This window comes from Furipterus horrens, unplaced genomic scaffold, assembly GCF_987537825.1.
Source record: "Furipterus horrens unplaced genomic scaffold, mFurHor1.1.pri manual_scaffold_6, whole genome shotgun sequence".
NCBI lineage: Eukaryota > Metazoa > Chordata > Mammalia > Chiroptera > Furipteridae > Furipterus > Furipterus horrens.
In genome coordinates this window covers 44,076,018-44,092,874 of record NW_028327176.1, presented here as the reverse complement: position 1 = coordinate 44,092,874, position 16,857 = coordinate 44,076,018, and the positions used below count along the sequence as shown (strand labels likewise).

Below are 16,857 nucleotides of genomic sequence, written 5' to 3'. Positions count from 1 at the left end.
TGGTATTGATTGAGATTGCCACAGCCAATTCCTCCCTAACCCACATCTTTCCTTTTTCTTTCCTCTGCTAAAAATGGAGAGAATTTTGAACATATGTCTTTTTTATATATGTGTCAAAAGTATTTGGTAAATTCTGACACCTCCTTAAGCACATGTTTAACATGCATATCTACTTGCATTTATCTATATTTACAGATGCTTTAATTATTATAATACTTTGAGGATTTTGCATTAAATAGGATTCTTTTATCCCTTTTTTTTTTTAAACATTAGATTTCCTATCATGAAATTCCTGGCCCAGTACACAGGACAACAGAGCGTCGTCTAGCTATCAATTGTGCTCAGGATATAGTTGTTTGCTGGTGGCCACTGGTCAGTGATGATGCTTGGCCTTGGACTCCCATCTCTTCTGAGAAAGACAGAGCCAATCTGCTGCTCCTGGGTTATGCCCAAGGAAGACTGGAGGTAAATTTAAAAGAAATATATACATTTGATTGAAGAGCAAATGAAATAGGATTATTTATTTTCTCTATTCTGTAGTAAATGCAAATGCTTTTTCAGACCTATCATTTATTTCTCCTAATATTCAAAAAAAGAAATTGAAATAGGATCCTTAAAAGTATCATACCTAGGGGTTACATAGACAATTTCAGGGCTGGCCTGAATAGCATAATGATTAGAGCAAGGCTTCTGGGTTCAATACTTAGGTCTGCCATTACCCAGTGCTGTCCTTGAGCAAGTCACTAGTGTCTGTGTGCTGTGGTTTTGTTATTTTAACCCTTTGAGTGCCATGCATAATTCGAAATTTGGATCAATATGAGAAAAAGTTATATCAATATATTGTCTGAGGTATAAAAAAAGAGAACAAAACATAAAATACGAATTATTTCATTGTTATTTACATTTATAGCCATTGAAAAAAGAGTCACGGGGAGTGACGCTGGCACCTTTGGGAAAATTCATCAGCGTCGCTCACAGCAATGTTGGCATTCAAAGAGTTAAAAACAGAGTTAATGAAGATAAATGAGTTAATACATGCATTTAGAGCAATACCTACATGAGGTAAACTCTTTACCAGTGACCAACATTGTGGTTCTTCTTATCATTATTACTATTGTCATTACTGTTTGCTCATGATTTCATGTCTGTCAAAGCTGTCATCAGTCGCCTTCTTTAAATTTCAGCCAGTTAATTAACGAACAAATGCCTATTTTGTGCACTTCAGTCAGTTAAGTAACAGTCAAACGCCTATTTTTTGCATGACCCGGTGGTGCCACACCATGGCTGAGGCAAGAATTTGTACAGAGGGCTATACTCTCAGTCTAGCATCCTTCCTCAGACAGGAGCACCAAAGGGGTTAATCTAAGAGGTGAGGACAATGTCTCAGCCTCTATGTTGCTACAGTGGTTCTGTCATCATTCATTATTGCGAATCTGTGGGTATTTTCTGCTTATAGCAATACTTTCCTTATGAAATTCTGTTTTACTTTTTTTTTTAACTTAAGAAAAAGCACCCCCTCCTCCAAATTTTAAAAAGTTTTTTCCTGAGTAAAGTAGTGTGTTCCTATATTTTCTGTAAGTCTGATATCTTTCAGGCGTTAAGAAGTGTTTCACAGAATTAGTATTCTGAGATGTAAAGAACGTACAAGTTTTCTCTCTCTCTATCATTGCCTACGTCTTTTGATTTTACAAACTTTCATTCTGTCTTTTAAGACTGAAAAGTCCTTTTTGGTTACTTAGTTAATAATTTACCTTTACCTGGACTGTTTCTAATCTGTTGCAGTAACTAACACCCCTTGTAATGTTTTAGGGTGGTTTTTGTAAGGCTAAGGAAATGCTTTGTTCCAATTTCCTTCCTGTTCATGCCCACTATTTTATTGATCTTGGGTTTTCTTAAAGCTAATTGAGTAAATAATTCATTAAAATGACAATGTAATAACCCTGGCTGGTGTGGCTCAGTTGGTTGGAGTATCATCCTGTGACTGAAAGGTTGTAGGTTAGATCCTGACTAGGGCACATGCCTGGGTTTTGGATTCAGTTCCCTGGGGTCAGGTTGTTGTACAGAAGGCAACCCCTCAGTGTTTTTCTCTCTAATATCAATGTTTCTCTCTCTCCCTTCCTCTCCCGCTTCCTCTCTCTCTAAAAGCAATGTAAAGAAACTCCTCAGGTGAGGAAAATAAATAAATAAATAAATAAATAAATAAATAAATAAATAAATAAATAAATAAATAAATAAGACAATGTAATATTATAATTCTATTAAATGTTTTGTTTCATAATAAAATGAAAAATACTTAAAACAGCCTTTAGTTATACATTACACAATTACCTTTAGTTGAAATGAGTGTCCTAAAAGGGTGCATACTTCATCTCTTGCTGTCATCAACATCATGGACTTTGGAGGTTGACAAACCTGGGTTTGCCTGTTGGTTGGCCCGTATACTAAATGTGTGACTTAATCAAGTTTACTCCCCCTAAGCTTTTGCCTGCTAGATCACCTACCCTCTCTGACTTTAGTTTTCTAATTTTTAAAATGACGGATTTAAACCAGACAAGTCACCTCCAGTTTCCTGGCAGCTCTAAAAAGTGATCCTCTGGATTCTGAGGCACAAATCTGATTTAGCTACTGCCTGCTCAAATGCCTTCAGTAGGTACTTAAACTAAACTTAGCCTCAGCACTATAAAGCCCACACTTGACTGGCTCTGACTTGCCTTTTCAGTGTTGTATCCTTGTACAAACTTGTGTCCTAGCCAAATGGTGTACTCACTGCCTCATTACTTCCCACCTCCTGCCCATACACATTACTGCTAATTCTACCTGAAAGGCCCTTTCCGTTCTCTGTCTACATCATTCAGAAACTACTGAGCATGATCATGGAGTAAGCACTGTAGTTCATGCCTTAGGATATGAATACAAAACTATCCCTACCTGCAAGGATCTCAGTGTCTGCCAAGGAGAGACAAATATGAAAGCGCGTGAGTGGAGAGACAAATATGAAAGCGCGTGAGTGCTCTGAAGTGTTTTTACGGTGCTATGGATAGAGTATGTGTAAGTTATAGTAGAAGCCAGTGGGTAATAGTTGATTCTACTTAGGCAGTAAGGAGTGAACATTAAAGAGGCTTTATGGTTTGCTCAAATATGAGATTGGCGCACAATTTTACTTTCTCTTACTATTTCTAAGTTTCATATCAAGGTTGTAACTAGCCCTATGTAGTGATTTGACTAGCTTATTTTCCTCCTTCTCTCTGAAACAGTAAAAGGAATGATCTAATATTTGAATGTTTGGTAAAATTCACCTCTAGAACTGCCTGGGTGTGGTGTCTTTCAAGAAAGGTAGATATTTCATACTGGTTTTACTTCTCAAGAGTTGTTTGTTTTTCAGGAATTCTATTTTTTCCTTGCATTATCTTCCATATTTTGTATTTCTGAAAAATTATCCATTTTATGTAAATATTTAAATAGATTTTAATAAAGATGTATATGATACTTGCACATGATTTTTAATTATTCACCACTGATTGCCTAGTTAATGTCCCCTTGTCAATCCTAATATGTTAAGATATGTAATTCATATATTTTGGCAAGTAGCTTTTGTGTTGAATTTGGCCCTCTCACTCATTCCACCAAAATTAAACTAGGAAAATTTGGAAATATTTCTTTTTCAGAATCTCCTGTGAACTTCCATATGCAAAAGGTGAAAGTCTTTTGGAAGAAATGTTTAGGGAAATAACTTTCTTTTTTTGAGTGTGAAGGCATAATCTTTATGAATTGTAGCACATTTTTTTTAGCATATCATGAACTAAAACCACAACCCTATAAAAGTAGTAGTATTCAGGCATATGTCTTTAAATTTTTTTCACTAGTCACCTATAAACTTCTTGAACTAATATTAGAATAAAAGATACAATATATTTTTATATTTTTTATTGTATTCTTCTACTGCCATTTGTACTCCCTATACCTTCTTCCACCTCTACCCACCTGCTCTCCCCCTGGCAGTCACCACATTGGGTTCATGAGTCCTTTTTCTTTTTCTGCTTCGTCCCTCCACCCACTAACTCCCACTGTGAGGCTGCCATCCTGTTCTCTAATATGAGTCTGTCTCTATTTTGCATGTTCAGTTTGTGATTCTACATATAAATGAAACCATAATTGTATTTGTCTATGACTGGCTTATTTCATTTAGCATAATGTTCTCCAGGTCCATCCGCACAGTTGCAAAGGGTAAAATTTTCTTCTTTTTATGGCTGAGTAGTATTCCATTGTGTGACTGTTTCATAGTTGTTTTATCCATTCATCTACTGATGGACACTTGGGCTGCTTCCATATCTTGGCTGTTGTAAATAATGCTGCCCTGAATATAGGGGTGCTTATATTCTTTCAAATTAGTGTTTCAAGTTTCTTCAGATAAATTCTCAGAAGTAGAATTACTGGGTCATAAGCAGTTCCATTTTTAATTTTTTGCGGTAACTCCATACTGCTTTCCATAACGGCTGCACCAATCTGTATTCCCACCAACAACACAGATGGGTTCCCCTTTCTCCACATCCTTGCCAGCACTTGTTTGTTTATTTATTGATAATAGCTGTTCTTACAGGTATAAGGTGATATCTCATTGTGGTTTTAATTTGTATTTCTCAAAAGATTCAATGTACTTTTAAACCCTAAAATTCAAACTAAAAAGGTAGCAACCTCATGAAGAAGAAATAATGTAATCTTTGCATCTATTAAACTATAGAATTTTAAAGAAGCATTTCCCATCCATGTTCAATCAGAAAAAATAATAAGCTTGTTTTTTTTGTTTTTTTTTTGTACACTGGTTGGATGCTAGAGCAGTGGTTCCTTGGCTTGGCAATGCATTACAGTCACCTGCAGAGCTTTTACAAAAGGGGCCCACCCAGACCAGTTACATCAGAATCTCCAGAAGGGGTGGAGGTATCAATATTCTTTTACAGGTTCCCTAGGTGATTCACATGTGCATCCAAATTGAGAACCTCTGCTTTGCAGCATAGTAAAAAAAAAAAAAAAATTCAGAGCCATCATTTTTGCATAACAGACTACGGAAAAGATAAAGCCCACATACAGAACCAAATGAGAGTTTTAACAGTAGATTCTAAGTAGAAAATTGGCTTACCAAGCAGCTAAAAAAGGGAAGAAAGGAAACAGAAATAAGCTCTCTGTGACTGAATTATCAGTCTGTCAGAAGAGGAACATTTATTTATTTATTTTATGGATATTAGAAAACTGCTTGTCTAATTTCACACCACAGAGCTCTAAACAATAGTACATATCTTAATTAGAAGCATAAAGCAGACAGTTATGTAGTCTAGGAAAAATTTCCTTTTGAAAAGTATACAAGAGATAGTGTTCAGAAAAAAATATTTATCAGTAAATTAATTTAAAAACAGTTTTTAATAGTGTACCTGTGGATTATCATATATAATATGGTATTATTTTTACTTAAATTTCACATACTCTTTATCCTTCCTTTTGGAAAGTTACTTAGAACTATTTAATTCATTCACTGTCAAAAATGTGATAACAACATGATTTATTCTTCCCTTTTATTTTTGAGCAGGTATTTTAACTTTTCAGCCATAAGGATTTGGTAATGTTCTCTGAGTATCATGTTAATTTCAAGATACCTTGGTCAGAAACAGTCACTTGAATTTGTTTACCAAATTAATCAAAAGCAGGAAAGCAGAGCTGTTAAACCTTAAAACCGGTTGCCAGGGCTAGGGAAATATAGCCTTAGAAAGATAACTTATTTCCCATAAAGGTTAAAAACTATTTTTGCAGTGATTTAGAGGAGCATCAATTGATGGGAAAGTAAAAATGTGACCAGTTTTAATACAGTATGATTTGATAAAAGAAGCAGTTAGAAAGCATTATAAATATATCCAACTAAAAAGTCAAAATATTTAAGAAACATATTTTCTAAAGAAATGTCTATACTGCATTAGCTTTCAACCAAATAACAGATTTTCTATTTTAGGGGTGATGTATTTTTTTAATCTCCTCATTGGAAGACACACATAAAGAAAACTACACAAAATAAATGTATATTTTAATAAGCTATTATAAAGGAAGCACTCCTGGAACCATACTCAGGTCAAGAAATAGAACTTTGCCAGGTGCCCAGAAATACCACCACTTACTCTGTCATGATCCTAACTTCTTCCCAGTCCCCAAAAGTAATCTGTCATGATTTTTAATCACTCTTTTGTATACCCATATATTTTTATCACCTAAATATACATCCCCCCAAATATAATTTAATATTATAAACTTAAAACACTTCAGTGTGTCACTTTTGCATCTCTTAAATCTCTTTTTAATCTAAAAATTCCCCATCCATTCCTTTCTTTCTCTTAAAATTTATCTGTAGAAACCCGACAGCCTTGGTTCCCATGCCCTCCCACCCTGCTGCTGTCTGGGAGTTTCCCCTGATAGTGGGGAGTATCAAGCCGAGCTCCGTTTGGCCTTGATCAGCCCCCAGACTCACAGCTGCAAGATAAACGACTGAATTCAATAGTTTCTTTTTTCTTCTCCCTATAAAACAGCGCCCTTCTTCCCTAGGAGTCCGGACTTGGGCCATTCATGGCACAGCTTCCTCCCCCTTGCTAATTCCCTCAATAAACTTCTTGTCTGTTCGCTTCTTCTTAATGGTTCTCTGAGTGACTCCGTTCTTCCAAAACCTCAGTGTCCAACATCTGGATTTTATTATTTGCATAATCCTGGTGGGGTTCAACATGTTTCTATCTTTTAAAAATTCTTCAAGTTAATGGTCAGTTTTGGCAAGACTGGGATGGTGTGTCCTTTTATCAGAAGGTACATAGTGTCAAACTCTCCCTCGTTTGGTTACCTCTTTTTTGATGTTAGCATCTATGGACGCTCAATGCCTAGATCCATTAAATCATTAAGCTTGCAAAATGGTGATATTCTAATTATATTGCTTTTTAATTTTTTTAATTGGGATACTTCTATAAAATGACAGTTCCACTAATCTTTTATTTGTTTTCCCATTGGTTGAATTCATATAATATAATCAGGATAAATGTTTCTTTTCTTTACCAGTTTTCAGGATAATGAATTGGTTTCCTATCATTCCCTGAAGGTAACCAATTAGTTTTTGTTTTAAATAACATTATGAAATTCATGGATTTAAACATATTTGACTTAATAGGTTTCAGAAACTGTAATTGTTATCCTTTTGGAAGCTCAGATTGTCTTATCTTTGGACAGTTCCCTCTTCAAAGGGGTTCCTTTTTTTGGTCTTGGTAGCTTCCTTGCTATCTGGTATGACAACCTGTTACATATGCATTTCCTGCCCCAGGCCTGAAAATAGCCATTTCTTCAAAAAAGCTCTAGTTTCTTTAATTTTAATTTTATTTTTCATTTACAGATTACATTTAGTATTATTTTGTATGTGTTTCAGGTGTATGGCATAGTGGTTAGACAATCATATACTTTACAAAGTGGTCCCCTTGATATTTCTAGTATCCACCTGGCACCATACATAGTTATTACAATATTATTGACTATATTCCCTTTGCTGTACTTTACATCCCTGGGACTATTTTGTGACTGCCAATTTGTACTTCTTAATCTCCTCATCTTTTTTACCCAGTCCCTCAACCCTTTCCTCTGTGATAACCATCAGCCTGGTCTCTGTATCTATGAGTCTGTTTTTGTTTTGTTTTTTTGTTTATTTTGCTCTTTAAATTCTGCTTATAAGTGAAATCATATGGTATTTGTCTTTCTCTGACTGACTTATTTTGCTTAGCATAATACCCTCTAGATCCATCCATGCTGTCACCAATGTTAAGATTCTTTTTTATGGCCAAGTAATACTCCATTGTATATATGTATCAAAGCTTTTCTATCCACTTGTCTACTGATGCACACTTGAATTGCTTTTATATCTTGATTATTGTAAATAATGCTGCAGTGAGCACAGGGGTGCATAAATTCTTTCTAATTACTATTTTGGGTTTCTTTGGATATACATCCAGAAGTGGAATTCCTGGGTCATAAGGCACTTCCATTTTTAAGTTTTTGAGGAAACTCCACACTGTTTTCCACAGTGGCTGCTCAGTCAGCATTCCCACCAATAACGCGGATTCCCCTTTCCCCACATCCTCGCCAGCACTTGTTGGTTGTTGATTTATTGATGATAACCATTATAATAGGTGTGAGGTGATATCTCATTGTGGTTTTAATTTTCTTCTCTGATGATTAGTGACATTGAGCATCCTTTCATATGTCTTTTGGCCATCTGTATGTCCTCTTTAGAAAGGTGTCTATTCAGGTCCCCTGTCCATTTCTAATTGGATTTTTTTTTTTTTTTTTTAGTGTTGAGGTACATGAGTTCTTTACAAATTTTGGATATTAACCCCTCATTGGATATATCATGAATGAATATCTTCTCCCATTCAGTAGGCTGTCTTTTCATTTTGTCAATGATTTTTTTTTGCTATGTAAAATCTTTTTAATTTAAGGTAGACGCATTTGTTTTTTTCTTTTCTTCCCTCGTCCAAGGAGATATGTCAGGAAAAAATATTGCTCTAGTTACTTTTAATGGAAAAGAGTATTTTAAACCCATATTTGGGAGCTAGGGATATTGTATGATTGTTATTGGGTAGGTCACTCTTTCTAGGTTTCTTTATTAGAGGCAGCTAGAGATTATATACATACATTGTTCATAGTGAGTGCATGTTGATACTTGTAATTCAGATTCAGGATTATAGGTTTTTTAATTTAACCTCTTCTATACATCTGTGTCTTCTCTCTTTCATGCCAAAAATCCTAGTGCAGTGATACAGGGGTTGGGTTATAATATCTCATAATTATTTGTTTACTTTATCCCACAGTTCACACCTAAGTCTCAGAATAATCATAATATCACCAATACTAATTAAATTATTGAGAACATTAAAAAATTTTTGTCTATGTTTTCTTGTTTCTCCCCTTCATTTTTATTTTTTATTTTTTATTTTTTTATTTTATTTATTTTATTTTATTTATTTTTTTAATTTTATTTTTTGTTTTCACTTTTAAATAGTTGTAGTTTATTTACATTATTGGAGCATATAGTCATTACATTCAGTGCTCTCTTTTAACCCTCATCTAGTCCTCTATGGATTTTTGGTTTTGTTCCTTAGTTGAAGTGTCTCTTTCATGCGGGGATTTAGAAAACTTCAAAACATAGTGCCACCAATGCCACATAGTCAGAACATATTCATGGTCATAATAAACACTTTTAATTTGAACCAACTTTTTGTGAAGTTTAAGACCTCTGTTTATATTCATGGTTTTGCATGTGAATGTCCCGTTGTTCTAGCACTGTTTGTTGAAAAGACTATTCTTTCTCTGTTGAATCACTTTTACTCTTTTGTGAGATATAGTCAGTGGATCTGGTCTGTGGATCTATTTCTAGGTTCTTTATTATGTTCCATTGTTATATTTCTCTTTTCTTTCACAAAATAACTTTTTATATATTATTTGACTGTTACAATAAATAGTTCTATGGATTAGATGATTTTATTAATATAAATATATAAGTTGATAACTTTCAGATACCAAAAATTATGGATAGGGAAATATTTATACCTCCTACTAGATATGTCTGTTTTTCTAAGCTTGTAAGACATTTTTATATTTATTCTGTATAAAAATGTCAGATTTTATTGAAAGTTATTAAAAATAAGAGATGTATCTACTTGAAAACAACTATTACTATCTTATTTTTAGTTAATATATAAGTAAAGCTGTGGAGCAACAGGGAACTCTCATTCACTACTTGTTGGAAGTAAATTCGTAAATCACTATGCAGATCAACTTCGAAATAGCTAATATGATTGAAGGTGTGAGTTCCCTATACTAAGAAAAATTGGCCCACTTGCACAAGGAGACATGTACAGTAGTGGTCGTAGCAACATTGTTTTTAATAGCAAAAAAATTAAGAACAACTATATGTCCAGGAACAGGAGAATAAAAACCTTTTTCGTGGTGTGGTATTCAGAGGGTGGAATATGAAACAGAAGTTGAACTGAAGGAATTAAAGCTATGTGATTAATTCCCAAAAGAGTAAGTTGAGCAAAATAGAGTAACAGTATAATACAGAATAATAACATTTATATGAAATTTTAAACGATTCAAAACAATGCTATGTATTGTTAAGGTGAATTCTAGATTGATGCAGTAATAATACAATAGGAATAATACCAAATTCATAACAGCAATGCCTCTGGGGAGGGAAGGGAATGAGATCTGGCAGGTTTCAACTGTATCTGATTTTTTTAAAAAGATTTTATTTATTTTTAGAGAGGGAAAGGGAGGGAGAAAGAGAGGAATAGAAATATCAATGCACAAGAGATATATCAATTGGTTGCCTCTTGCACGCCCCCAACTGGGGACCTGGCCCACAACCCAGGCATGTGCCCTGACTGGGAATCAAACTGGCAGCTTTTCAGTTCACAAGCTGGCACTCAATCCACTAAGCCACACCAGCCAGGGCGTGTATCTGATATTTTATTTCTTTAGAAAAATTGTTGCAAAAGGATAGTATTTCATAAAGTTGGTTTTCACATTTATCATTTTGTTCTCTCTTCTTTTATGTATCTGTTGAATGTTTCACAATAAAGAATTAAAAATAAAGTGTGTCTTTTATCTTAAAGATTTCTGCAAAGTGAGGGGAAGGAATATAGATTTAAGAATAAATTCTAGTGATAAACTAGAATTTTGGTTGCTGCATAATTTTTTTTTTTCTTATTGATGAGAGACAGATTAGTTTTTCTGATCAGGGATTGAACCCACAACCTTGGTGTATGGGGACAATACTCTAACCAACTGCTTTACCCAACTAGGGCACTGCATAATATTTTAAATAACTTGGGTACCCACTGGGAAAAACTTTCAGTTCTCATAAAGGAAACTGTAAATATATTTTTTCCTGGTTATATATTGGATAGTTTTACAGGGGTCATAATAGATACTTTTTACATGTAAAGCATGAGAATTTTGGACCCACTTCCAGTTCACTGTGATTGCTTTTCTGATTTTTGTGCTTTCTTAATTTTAAAATATCTTCCAGAGAAGGCATCAATTATGTTGACTATGTATACCTTTCCTTCTCTATACTATATTTCTTTTGATGACTTTTGGATCAGTTCTATTTACTTTTCTCATATATAGCTTTTAAAGAATAAAAAAATCATCTCAGTGTGCATTTTTTTTTCAACTAGTTTCAACCTTAAAGCTACTAATTTAAACTTGACTGAAACAATTCACTTGAGGAATGATACAGCCAATTTGTTTATCTGTGAAATTAGGAAATTCCAAGACCTTTAGGGTTCATGAAGTCTATATCTTTTCTGTCCTTTCTTTGCTTGAAATTTTTAATTCAACACACAGTTTTGTTTTGTTCTGATTTTTTAAAGCGGTCATTCATGTCTTGGCTGGTATGACAATTTCACTTCATTGGCCACTTCTAATGTTGCGGAGCATGTGGTTTACATAACACACCACCTGTTTTTCTGTGCTTTTCTTCTTTGTATCTTCTTATTGCCTTTGAATTAAAACAGGGACCTTTTTCTTCAGATTCTCAGACTTTCAGCAGGTCACCACACATCATAGAAGTCTTTATTTTTCATCCCTTAATTATCTAAAACTGTTCTTCCCATTCTCACTATTCACCTTTTCACTATACCTTTGATGGAACTTTTTACCATTTTTTTTATCAGAGGCATTCCCACTAGAATCCTAATGACCAGTTCCTGAAACTTCTGGTATATATTTTAGCACTCTTTGAAGAGTTATTAGATTTCAGAATTCACTAAATCTGTAGAGTAGTTGAAGATAGGGTTCTGATCAAAACTCAAAGTTGCTAAGAGAGTAAATCTTAACATGCTCGTTGCAAAAAAAAAAAAAATTTTTTGTAACCAAGTATGGTGGTAAATGTTAGATTATTTGAGCTTATTATTCTTCAGTGTATACAAATATCAAATCATTATGTTCTATACCTGAAACTAATATAATGTTATATGTCAATTATACTTCAACTTAAAAAAAAAAAGAGAGAGAAGGAAAGGCAAGGAGATGAAGAGAGAGAAAGAAGACAGATCAAGAACAGTCTCTAAGAAAGGGAATCCTGATGATGTTTGTGGAGGATAACAATGAGCATGCCTCATGGAAGATGGAAGCAGATTTCAAATTCATCTTGCTTGGTTACATGAGTATCAGCAGTCAGTCCTCTCTTTTTGTATTCTCTCTTCTTTGTGGTTTTTCTTCAGGGCACTGTCACTTAGTATTTCTCCCTTCATTACACCCCATATATTTCATTTCTTTATCTTAGCATTATATCTTGGTCTGATCATCTCGTGACTAATACTTCAAACTAAGTTTATTTGGGGAGGAAAACCTGGCTGCACAAATATAAGATGAGAGAGATCTTAGTCTGTGCAAGTTTGGATTTTAAAAAGTCTGTGTTCTTTCTTGGTGTTTTGCAATAACTATGTAATTTGTATTTGGTGTTTTCAACTTATTTGCAAATGACCTGCTAACAGAACATTTTATACCTAGAAATTGTATTAACACATTTTTACCAAATAGTTCTTCAGTCAATAGGTTATACCTAAATAACTTTTTTAAAAAGGCTGTTTAAAACGTAGGTGTAACACTTTTTCTCCCAATCTTGATCCATCACATTAGCATTTTCCTTGAAAAACTGAAAGACTAAATTTTCTTCTGCATACCATTGCTCATCTTTACTGATGATTGACTTTTTGTTTCTACTTATATACAAAATGTCTTACTTCTAATTCTAATTGGAAGCCCAGTCCATTTTCCTTTTAACTAAAAGTATTAATATCACAATTAGGTAACATCCTGTGTCATTTCAGTATTTTTGATTGACCAAAACTTTTGCACTAAGGTTCTGTGCTGTGTCAGTGAAAATTTTTATAAACATTTCCCCATGTAGATTTACTGTTACTACATACATTATGCTCATTGTGCTCATTGTTTATTTTATTATGGTGAATGATACCTTTACAATGGCAGTATCTGTATATATGGATTTCTTATTTTCATAGACTGAAATGTTTCTTTTCTAATAATATTATCTTTAAAAATCACATAATTAAGTATAAATTTAGATAAAAATTTAAAGTATATTTTATTGATTATGCTGATACAGTTGTCCCAGTATTTTTCCCTTTGCTACTCTTCACCTGGTATCCACGTCCCTCCACCAATTTCCCCCCGCTCCTCCGCATTAGTACATGTCCATGGGTTGTGAGTGTAAGTTCTTACACTTCTCCCTCTCCTATACTAGTCTTAACATGCCCCTGTCTATTTTGTTCCTACCAATTATGCTTCTTGATCCCCTTTTCTCCCCCTTCCCCCTCCCAGCTGATAACCTTCCAAATGATCCCCATACCTATAATTCTGTTCCACTTCTGGTTGTTTGCTTAGTTTGTTTTTGTTTTTATTTTTTAGGTTTATTTATTGATAGTTGTGTTTGTTGTCATTTTAATGTTCATAGTTTTGATATTTTTTTTCTTAAATAAGTCCCTTTAACATTTCATATAATAAGGGCTTGGTGATGATGAATTCCTTTAGCTTACTTTATCTGAGAAGCACTTTGTCTGCCCTTCCATTCTAAATTATAGCTTTGCTGGATAGAGTAATCTTGGTTTTCATTACTTTGAATACTTCTTGCCAGTCACTTCTTGTCTGCTAAGTTTCTTTTGAAATATCAGCTGACAAGCTTATGGGAACTCCTTTGTAGGTAACTCTGGTTTTCTCTTGCTGCTTTTAAGATTCTCTCTTTATCTTTCACCTTTGGCATTTTAATTATGATGTGTCTTGGTGTGGTCATCTTTGGGTCCAACTTGTTTGGGACTCTCTGTGCTTCCTGGATTTGTATGTCTATTTCCTTTGCAAAATTAGGGAAGTTTCCTTTCATTATTTTTTCAAATAAGTTTTTGATTTCTAGCTCTTTCACTTCTCCTTCTGGCATCACTGTGATTTTGATGTTGGTATGTTTCGAGTTGTCCCAGGTTCCTAATCCTCTCATTTTTTCCAATTCTTGTTTCTTTCTGTTCTGGGTGAATTTATTTCTTCCTTTTGTTCCAGATCGTTTATTTGAATCCCAGCTTCCTTTCCATCACTGTTGGTTCCCTGTGTATTTTTCTTTATTTCATTTTGTATAATCTTCACTTTGTCCTTTATTTTGTGGCCGTACTCAATCATTTTTTGAGCATCCTGATCACCAGTGTTTTGAACTCTGTATCTGATAGGCTGGCTATCTCCATTTCAGTTCTTTCATTTGGGTCATATTTCTTTGCCTCCTCAATCTGGCAGCATCCCTGTGTTTGTTTCTGTGTGTTAGGTAGAGCTTCTTTGACTCCTTGTATTGGTAGTATGGCCTAATGTAGTAGGTGTCCTGTAGCCAGTGGCACAGATTCCCCTATCACCCAAGCTGGATACTCGAAGTGCATCCTTTGTGTGGGCTGAATACACTTTCCTCTTGTAGTTGAGCCTTAGTTGCTGCTGGCAGATCAATGGGAGGAATTTACCCAGCCAGTCAGCTGTAAGGACTGGCTGTGACCTCTGACCACCAAGCTTTGCTCTCCGTGGAGGATCAGCTGTGCAGGGGCAGGTAGGTGGTTCTCCAGTGTGGTCTGTAGCTGTCCATTGGATGCACTGGCCCTGGGGTTTCCTGGGTGGTGCAGCCAAGGTCTGCCCCCACCTGTGTTTTGCCCAGGACACCCTGCCTAAGCTATAAAGCAATCTGAGACAGCTGCCTTGTGCTGGGCTTGGAGATTCCCAGGTGAAGCCAAACTATGATTCTAAGCTGGCTGCTGCTAGTGCCGGGCCTGGGGCTCACTGAGGCCAGCTGTTGCTCGTTTGATAGGATATAGGAAATTGTGAAGCATAAGCCAAGACCAGCCATTCATATGGAAAGGAAGCTTGGGTGGGGCCATAAACTGGGTGAGGTGGAGTCTTTGGGGATCTCCAAGTGAGTCAAACACAGTTAGCCAGGTTGATGGAGTCTCAGATATGGCACCAGCTTGCTGGCACTGTGAGGAGAGGGTTTAAAAAGGAGACAATGACCTCTGTTCGCCTTAATGCCAGACATTTCATTTTCTCCCTGTATGCCACTGGTGCATTTCAAGTTCCTTTCAGGTTCCTCCCCCAGTGCTGGAGCTTAGAGGGAGTGAGTCGGAGTAGGTGAGTCTGTGTGTGGGTTCTTTAAGATGAACTGCTTAGGGCTCCAGCAGTTTCTTCCACCAACTCAATCCCTGCTGGTTTTTGCAACCAGAAATAGTAGGGACTTATTTTCCAGGCTGGGGGGCCTGGTGTGGGGCTGGGACCCCTCGCTCCTGAGATATCCCTCCCAAATTTTTATCCATCCCACATGAGTGAGAGATCAGCCCATTCTGTGTCTGTGCCCTCGCCACCAGTCTGGATGGATGTGGTTTCTGTAATTCTGTAGTTGTCAGACTTCCATTCAACTAAATTTATGACTATTCTGGCTGATGACTAGTCTCTGTTTTAGTTGTTATTTTGATGTGATTGTGCGAAGAGGCGAGCCATGTCTGCCTACACTGCCATCTGACCACTCCCCCATTATTTAGATAAATTTAAAATCATGAAATTAAGTATGAACTTTGTATGTCTTATTTAAAATACAATCAGTAGCGTCTATTGAGCTATTGTCATGTCAGGCACAATGCTAAATATTGTAAATAAATCAGTTTCATATTAACTTCCAAGCCACATTGTTTTCTATGTTTAAAATTGTCTTCCACATGTATAGTCTGGAACCACAGGGGTGGGCAAAAGTAGGTTTATGGTTTTGAGTACATGAGACACAGAGTTAATTCTTATATTATTATTTATTTATTATTGTATTATTTGTGTTACAACTACAAACCTACTTTTGCCCACCCCTGTATATAGTGTCAGCCATAAATTCCAAGTAACCAAATTTGGGTTTTATTGAGGAAAAGTATCTCTCATTATTTTTTTGTTGTTGTTTAGTTTTTATTTCATAATCATAAACTTAACTCTGCAATCCAGCTAGACTTGGAAGGGGTAAGGAAAATATGGAACCCAATGAACTGCGGCAAGAGCATGAAGATTACAGAACATTCCAAGCAGAGAGGGGTGAAGGAGTGCTCTCCTGAGCTACAGAAGGAATGGTCTGGTGGTTAAGATAAAACCCACGTCAAATGTATTAGAGTTGTCCACAGTCAGTAATGGTGATCTTCTTGCTGGCCTTGCCATTTCTGGACCCATAGCGCTCAATGGCTGTCACAACACCTATGCCATCTTTCACTTGGCCGAAGACCACATGCTTGCCATCCAGCCATTCAGTCTTGGCCATGCAGATGAAGAACTGGGAACTGTTTGTGTAGCGTCCAGCATTCGCCATGGACAAGATGCCAGGACCTGTGTGCTTCGGGATGGAATTCTCGTCATCGAATTTCTCCCCATAGATGGACTTGCCGCCTGTGCCATTGTGGCGTGTGAAGTCCCCACCCTGGCACATAAATCCTGTAATAATTCTGTGAAAGCAGGAACCTTTATAACCAAATCCTTTCTCCCCAGTGCTCAGAACACGAAAGATTTCTGCCATCTTTGGGACTTTGTCTGCAAACAGCTCGAAGGAGACGCGGCGCAAGGGCTCACCGTCGGCAGCAATGTTGAAGAACACAGTGGGGTTGATCATGGCTGGATGCGGGAATATCCATGGAGGTGGTGGCGTCTGCAAGGCCTCTCTCATTATTTTTATCTGCAATCCAGGCCAAAGAATCTAGGATTTTCTCATCAGGAAAAACAATAACA

The 16,857-nt window shown here is 35.9% G+C and overlaps 1 protein-coding gene across 6 annotated transcripts in view; it reads left to right on the top strand.

Moving 5' to 3' along the window:
• Positions 1 to 16,857, top strand: part of WDPCP (WD repeat containing planar cell polarity effector) — a 348,783-nt gene that overhangs the window by 128,695 nt on the left and 203,231 nt on the right. For all 6 annotated transcript variants that reach the window (XM_090281375.1, XM_090281376.1, XM_090281373.1 and 3 more), the window contains exon 9: positions 274 to 465. In XM_090281375.1, the coding sequence (XP_090137501.1) occupies positions 274 to 465 (192 nt within the window). The remainder of the gene's footprint in view (positions 1 to 273; positions 466 to 16,857) is intronic.